This window comes from Aureococcus anophagefferens, assembly GCF_000186865.1.
Source record: "Aureococcus anophagefferens unplaced genomic scaffold AURANscaffold_1, whole genome shotgun sequence".
Lineage (NCBI taxonomy): Eukaryota > Pelagophyceae > Pelagomonadales > Pelagomonadaceae > Aureococcus > Aureococcus anophagefferens.
Genome location: NW_008705561.1, coordinates 2022618 through 2030107, shown reverse-complemented (window position 1 = coordinate 2030107; position 7490 = coordinate 2022618). Strand labels below are relative to the sequence as shown.

Below are 7490 nucleotides of genomic sequence, written 5' to 3'. Positions count from 1 at the left end.
CGCGCCGCGACGCCCGACCGCGGCGGCGCCGCCGCGGAGCCCGAGGGCCCCGCGGTCGAGAGCCCCGCGAGCGCCGCGGGCGCGGGCGCGCGCGGCGCGCGCGCCGTCAAGGCCCGGGCCATCGCCTTCGACGCCGCGGAAACCGGCGGCGCCGCGGACCCGACGCCCGTGCCGCGCGGCCGGCCCGCGGCGCGGACGCCGCCGCGCGCGCGGACGCCGCCCGCGGCGCGCGCGCCGCCGGACGCGCGGCCGACGCCGCCGAAGACGCCGCCGAAGACGCCCAAGGCCAAGTCGCCGCGGCCGTCGCCGCGGCCCGCGGCGGCCCCGCGCGGGCCGTCGCCCGTGCCCGCGGCGGCCGCGGTGCCCGCGGCGGCCGCCGCCGCGCGCTTCGCGGTCGGCGACCGCGTCGACGCGGACTTCAACGAGGAGGGCGAGTACTACCCGGGCACGGTGGCCCGCGTCAACGCCGACGGCACCTACTACATCACCTACGACGACGGCGACGAGGAGGACAAGGTCCGCGAGGCCATGGTCGAGCCCGCGGCCGCGGAGCCGGCGACGTCGCCCGGCGACGCGCCGCCGGCCGTCGCGGTCGACGACGACTCCATCGTCGACGAGGAGGAGGCCGTGCCGGAGACGCGGTCGCCGGCGTCGGCCGCCGCGAGCCCGCGCGCCTTCGCCGACGAGCCCGCGGCCGGCGAGCCCTCCGCGTCGGCGTCGGCGCTCGACGACGCGCCCGAGCCCGCCGCGGCGCTCGACGAGCCCGTCGCCGACGAGCCCGCGGTGGAGGAGGAGCCCGTCGCCGACGAGCCCGCGGTGGAGGACGAGCCCGTCGCCGACGAGCCCGCGGTGGAGGAGGAGCCCGTCGACGAGCCCGCGGTGGAGGAGGAGCCCGTCGTCGACGAGCCCGCGGTCGAGGAGGAGCCCGTCGCCGTCTCGGCCGAGCCCGCCGTTTTGGACGAGCCCGTCGTCGTCGCGGCGGACCCCCCGGTCCTCGCGGAGCCCGCCGCGGCGCGGCCCCAGACCCCCGAGGCGGCGGCCGACGAGCCGCTCGACGAGCCCGTCGCCGAGGAGCCGTCGGACGACGCGGCCGGCGGCGTCGAGGAGGAGTGCGCCGTCGTCGAGGAGGCGGGCGACGACTACGAGGACGACGCGGAGGAGTACAGCATGGACGAGGACGCCTTCGCCGAGGACTCGGCCGAGGCCGCGGAGTCGCCCGTGCGCGAGACCATCGAGACGAACCCGCACCGCGGCGCGGCGTCGTGCTACGAGTTCGGCGCGCTGCTGGGCGAGGGCGCCTACGGCGAGGTCTACCGCGGGCGCCACCGCGCTTCCGGCGCGTCCGTCGCCGTCAAGAAGCTCAAGATCGTCGCCGACGGCGCCGACGAGGACGCGGAGATGGCGCGCTACGCGGTGCTCACCGCGGAGCGCGAGCTCGCGCTGCTGCGGGCCATGGGCGACCACGCGAACGTCGTGCGCTTCACGGACAGCTGGCAGGAGGATTTGGTGGCCGGGTCCATCGCCGTCGTCGCGCCCGTGCTCTGCTTCGAGCTCCTGGCGATGACGGCCCTGCACGCGTTGGAGGACCGCGGGCCCGGCGCGTTCGGCCGCGGGCTGTGCCTCGCCCTCACGAGGGACCTCTGCGCGGCCCTGGCCCACATCCACGCGCTCCGCATCGTCCACCGCGACATCAAGCCCGAGAACGTGCTGCTGAGCGGCGCGCCGGGCGGCCAGCGGTGCGAGCTCAAGCTCTGCGACTTCGGCGCCGCGCGGCAGCTCGAGGGCGACCTGGGGCCCGACGGCGTGGGGCTCGCGCCCCAGGCGGCGGCGGGCGAGCTCACGCACTACATCGGCAGCCGCTGGTACCGCGCGCCGGAGATGATGGCGTCGAGCACGACCTACGGCTTGCGCGTCGACGTCTGGGGCGCGGCGTGCATCACGGCCGAGCTCGCGACGGGCGAGCCCCTCTTCCCGGGCGACGAGGAGCACGGCGTGTTGCGCCAGATCGCGAGCCTGCTGGGCCCGCTGCCGCCGGCGCCGGCGAAGCACCTCGCGCGGCTCGGCGTGCCGAAGCGCTGCCTCGACGCGGGGCCCGCCGTCGGCCTCCGCGCCGCGCAGCGCGGCGCTTTACTCGCGAAGCTCGGCGACGCGGGGCTCGACCTGCTCGGGGCCATGCTGCGGCCCGACGCCGCGGCGCGGCTCTCGGCGTCGGCGTGCCTCGACCACGCGGCGCTCGGGGGGGGCGCGGCCGGCGGCGACGCCGCGGCCGCCGCGGGCGACGGCGCCGCGCACGCGGCGCCGCCGCCGCGCGACGCGGAGCCGTCGCCGCGGGCCTTCCACCGCGCGGCGGAGCCCGACGCGGCCGTCGCGAGCCTCGAGTGCTGGGCCGCGGACCCGGGCCCGCTCCGCGCGGCCTGGGAGCCCGTGCTGCGCTGCGGCGCGCGCGCCGCGCGCGACGCCTTGGCGGACGCGGCGCCCGACGTCGCCGCGCGCGCGGCGCCGTCCGCGCGCGACGCCGCGGCGCTCTTCCCGCGCGCCGCGGACGCCCTCGTCGCCGTCGGCGCGGACGATGTGGACGCGTGGCTCGACGCGCTCGTCGGCGACGACGGAGCGCCGCGGGGCGCGCTCCGCGCGGCGCTCCGCGCGCTGCGCTGGACCGTCGACGCGGCCGTGGTCCCGCGCGTCGCCAAGTGCCGCGACTGGGTTTTAGCGCAGCAGCAGCGCGGCGAGCTCACGCTCACGCAGGCCGTGGACGCCGTCGAGGCGCAGGTCGGCGCGGTCGACGTCGCCGCGAGCTCGCGCGCGGCCGTCGCCGCGCGGCTGCTGCAGCGGGCCTACGCGTTGGTGGTGGCGCCGGACCGCGGCGGCGACCGGGCCACGTTCCTCGGCGACCTCGCGGAGCCCGACGCGGTCTTCGAGCGCGCGGCGTCCGCGCCGCCGGCGGACGACGGCGCGGCGGACGACGGCGGCGACGGCGCCGCGGGCGACCTGGGCGCGGGCAGCGACGTCGGCTCCGCGGGGGCCGCGCCGAGCGGCGAGGACGCGGCGCAGCGGTCCGAGGCGTCCTTACTGGACGCGCTCCGGGGCGCTGTCGAGGAGCGGTTCCACGCGCGGAGCGTCAACGAGGCGCTGGCGGTGGTGACGCCCATGCTCGTGGACTCGGAGGTCGCGTCGGCGGCGAAGACGCGCGGCGTGTCGCGCCTCGAGGGGCTTTTGGGTTTGCCGCCGCTCCGGGACCACGCGGCGCTCCTCCGGCCCGCGTCCAAGGCCGCGCTCTTGTACGTGGCCCTGGCGCGGCGCCCGGCGCGGCGCCTGAATCTGGTGACGGCGCGGGGCTCCGTCTGGGGCGACTGCGAGCACCTCATCGCGCGGCACACGGCGTGCCTCGACGCCGCGGCCGCGAAGGCCGTCGTCGAGCGGCTCGACGGCGGCGACGGCGACGACCTCGGCGACCTGGACCTCGACGACTGCGACTACGACGAGGACGTCGAGGGCTCGGGGGAGGAGGTCGAGGCGCGCGGCGAGCGGCCCGTGGGCGAGGACGGCGAGCCGGGGTCCGCGCTCGCCATCGAGGTCGCGCGCCACGCGTCGTTCATCGTCTGCCCCTACTACCGCGCGCCCTTTGGGCAGAAGTACGTCGAGGGCGTCGCCGTCGAGGAGGGCGAGGGCCTGGGGCCGCGCAAGGAGCTCTTCTCGCTGCTGGGCGCGACCGCGCGCCGCGACTGGACGCCGGCGGGCGGCTTCGAGCACGGCCTGAGGGTGGCGCCGCGGCGCGCGGGCGACGGGCCCAACGTGCTCCGCCTCGTCGTCGACGACGACGCGTCGCGCGGCGCCGCGGAGAGCGGCGCGGCGGGGCAGCCCTGGGTCGCGCGCGCGCTCCGCGACGGCACGGGCGACTCGGGCGCGAGCTCCGGGTCCGCGCCGGCGCTCGCGGCGCCGCCGCTCCAGCCGGGCCACGTGCTCGCCGTGGACTACCACGACGGCGACGGCGCCGCGCGGACCCTGGATTTAGTGGTGGAGCGGCTCCTCGACGGCGACGGCGCGGAGATCGTCGCGCGCGTGTCCACGTCCTCCACCGCGCTCCGCGCGGCCGCGGCGGCCGCGGGCGGCTCGGGCGACGACGCGCTCGGCGCCTTCTTCGCGTCGCTGGAGCGGTGCCACGTCGAGCCGCGCGCGCGGTGCCAGGCCATGCTCGTGCACCGCGGCGACCTCGAGGCGCTGTGGCTGAACCCGGCGCTGCCGCGGACCGCGGCGAACGCGCGGAAGCTGGCCATGCTCGGGCTCCTCGTCGGATCCGCGGTGCCGAACCAGTGCCAGCTGCCCCTGGAGCTGCCGCCGCTCTTCTTCGAGGTCTTGGGCGTCGCCGAGGACCGCGCGGACGTTTCGCCGCGGCGCGCGCCGGGCCTCGTCGACGCGTTCCTCGCCAAGGCGCCGGGCCACCTCGAGCTGCTCGACGGCGGCTACGCGGAGACCGTCGCGGCGTCGCTGAAGCTCGACGACGCGTCGCTCGACGCCATGGCGGCGCTCGAGGGCTGGTCGACCGCGGACCTCGTCGGGGCGGCGGGCGGCGCGCCGGGCGAGGCGGGCCACCGCGCGCGCGTCGGCTACGCGCGCCTGTCCGCCGCGGGCCGGTGCCGCGCGCTCGAGTGGCAGTTCCGCGCGCTCCGGCGGGGCTTCGAGCGCGCCATGCCGCGGCGCGTGCGCCGGAGCGTGCGGCCGTCGGCGCGGGACCTGCAGCGCATCGTCTGCGGCGCGCCCGAGTTCCGCGGCGACTTCAAGTTCCGCGACGTCTTCCGCATCGTCATGGACGCGGAGCTCCGCGACTGCCGGCCGCTCCACGACGCGCTCTGGGCCGTCATCGACGGCGAGGACGACTCGTTGGGCGACGGCGACATCCTGGACGAGGCGGAGCCCATGCCGGGCGCGCGCCACTGCGAGCCGCTCGACGCGGCGCAGCGGCGGAAGCTGCTCAAGTTCGTCACGGGCGTCGAGCGCCTGCCCGCGCGGCACACGGAGTTCCTCACCATCGAGCTGCCGTTCCTGCCCTTTGGGGTCGACGAGCAGCGGCGCATGCTCGCCATGATCCCCCAGTCCCACACCTGCGACAACATCTTGGAGCTGCCCAACTACTGGGAGGCGCTCCTCAAGACGCGCGTCGTCGACGGCGGCGCCGCGCCGCCGCGCGGGTCGCCGGAGTCGAACGCCCTCGAGCGCGAGCTGCGCCACGTCGTGCGCACGAAGCTCCTCGTGGCCATCGACAACGCCACGGGCTACGGGCTCGACGCGCTCGAGCCCCACGTGTCGCACGCGTTGGCGTGCGCGGCCGAGGACGACGCCGCGGCCGCGGCGCTCCTGGCCCACGGCGTCCTCCTCGACGCGCGCGACGCGGCCCACGGCGCCGACGGCGACTACGCCTGCGACTACCTCTTCGACGACGACGACGACGGCGACATCCCCGCGATCCCGTCGCTCGGCGACGGCGACGGCGGCGGCCTCGACGAGTCCATCCCGGCGCTCGACGACGCCATCCCGGCGCTCGACGACGACATCCCGGCGCTCGACGACGAGGCGCCGCCGGACATCCCGGCGCTCGACGACGACGACGACGCGATCCCCGCGCTCGACGACGCGCGCGCGGCGCCCGACGACGACCTCGAGCCCCTCGAGTCGTCGCCCCGGCCCGACGCCGACGCCGTGCGCGCGCCGGCGACGCCGACGCAGGACGACAGCCTCGACATCTCCGGCCTCGACCTCGGCGAGCCGTCGCCCAAGCTCCCGTCGCCCTCGCCGACGACGCGCCGGTCCCGCGGCAGCCCCCGCAAGTCCGAGGCCGAGAGCGAGGGCTACGGCGACGAGGACTTCGAGGACTTCGAGGACGACATCGAGCTGCCCTGAGCTGTGACCGAGCTAACAAGCTTGGAATTGCCATTTGTATCCGCGGTCGCTCACAGCGGTGGGCCGATTAGCTGGCGCATGGCGCCATTGAAGCATATGCGGAACGGCAACCACACTGCCTCGACGTTTTAGAGCATGCTCGGCGGGGGGGGACTTACCCGGGCAGGGGTTTCTTGCGGGGCAACGTGGCTATACCTCTGCCTGAGCTTATCCCGGCGGGATTCTCGGTGCGCACCCCCTTCAATAGCTAGTCCAACGTGCAATGTTGAAGGGCTTCCCGCGTTGCTGGGTGAGCATTATGATGAGTGTGGCTGGCCACCGTGATCCGTGACGTGGAGCTGCGACGAACCATGGGCGCCAGCGCGAGCATCGACCAGGTGCAGATCATCTGCAGCAACGTGGAGCGGGCCGTGCCCCGAACGCCAGCAGGCGACCGCGACGTCAAGAATTGCGATCGAACCAAACTCCAGGAGGAGATCTCCCGTGCGGAGGGGAACGTCAAAGCGTTCTACGAAGCGGCGTGGGCCACCTGCGTGGCGGATGACCTGCTGCTGGCGACCGCTGAGCTCCAGGATGAGTTCTCGCCCGCGGACCCGCCGCGGTGCGCGCTCCCCGAGGGAGCGACCGTCGAGGCGCTCGTCGCGCTGGCCAGCGAGCACGCCGAGGCGATGCACGCGGCGCTCGAGCGGCCCGTCAAGGAGTCCGGTGGCGCCTACTATCAAGGCCCGCGCAAGGGGACGCTGCGCATCAAGGAAAAGGCCGAGGCGGACTACGAGGGCGACGTAAGGCGAGTCGTCGACGTCGAGCGCGCGACCGGCGTCTACGACACGGCGAACGACTTCAACGCGGCGATCTCGAAGCTGCGCGCCGCGGCGCGCGGCGGGGAGCTGGTCATTATACGATGCAAGGACAACCTGCGGGAAAGCGAGTCGGGCTACCGCGACGTCAAGCTCAACGTGGCGCTGGACGGCTTCGTCGGCGAGCTGCAGCTCACATTCCAGAGCATCAAGGAGATCAAGGACTCGGGCGCGCATCAGGTGTACGAGGTCAGTCGGGTCCTCGCGGCGAGCGGCGACGACGACGCGCTCGCGCGTGCGCTCGACGGCCCGGACCTCGAGAGCGAGCAGATGCTCACGCTCGAGCGCGCGGACGGGAGGAGCGTGCTGGATACCTGCGGCTCAGTCGTGATTTTGGAGGCGGCGCTGGCGAAGGCGTTGCCGACCGGTTGCTGTGTCGCCAACGTCTACCTTTGGCGGGGCCGGGCGCGCGTGCGCCTCGGCATCGACGACGTCGCCTCTGAAAGGTGGGGCGGCGCGAGGCTGTCGTCGTCCTCTCGGCCGGCAGAACTCAGGGCGGACCCGGCTCATCTGGCGATCGCCTGAATGCGTCTCCGAGTCTTTTAAAAGTAGGACCTATAGACTAGGCGCCGGTGGGACTCCCGGGAGGAGGCGCGGGAGCTCGCTAAAAAATTGCCACTGCCACCCACTGCAAAGTCCTTGGTCTAGTTCGATCCCGTCGCGCGCGTCGCATCACTGCATTAATCAGAAGGGGGGCGCGGGTTCAGGACGACCTTTCCAGACCAAACATGCTCTCCC

The 7490-nt window shown here is 75.4% G+C and overlaps 2 protein-coding genes across 2 annotated transcripts in view; one reads left to right on the top strand and one right to left on the bottom strand.

Annotated features, from left to right (window-relative positions):
• Positions 1 to 1287: 1287 nt before the first annotated feature.
• AURANDRAFT_15275 (hypothetical protein) lies at positions 1288 to 1986 on the top strand (the record flags this gene model as incomplete). Its single annotated transcript, XM_009034380.1, has 1 exon — positions 1288 to 1986. A coding segment is annotated over one exon (699 nt), but the record flags the coding sequence as incomplete, so codon positions are not given.
• A 4729-nt stretch (positions 1987 to 6715) lies between these two features.
• The window catches only part of AURANDRAFT_60742 (hypothetical protein), a gene marked incomplete at both ends in the record, with an annotated part of 22705 nt that continues 21930 nt past the window's right edge, over positions 6716 to 7490 (bottom strand). Inside the window, 2 exons of the mRNA XM_009034126.1 lie at positions 6716 to 6809; positions 7008 to 7066. Coding sequence (XP_009032374.1) covers positions 6716 to 6809; positions 7008 to 7066 — 153 coding nt within the window. The remainder of the gene's footprint in view (positions 6810 to 7007; positions 7067 to 7490) is intronic.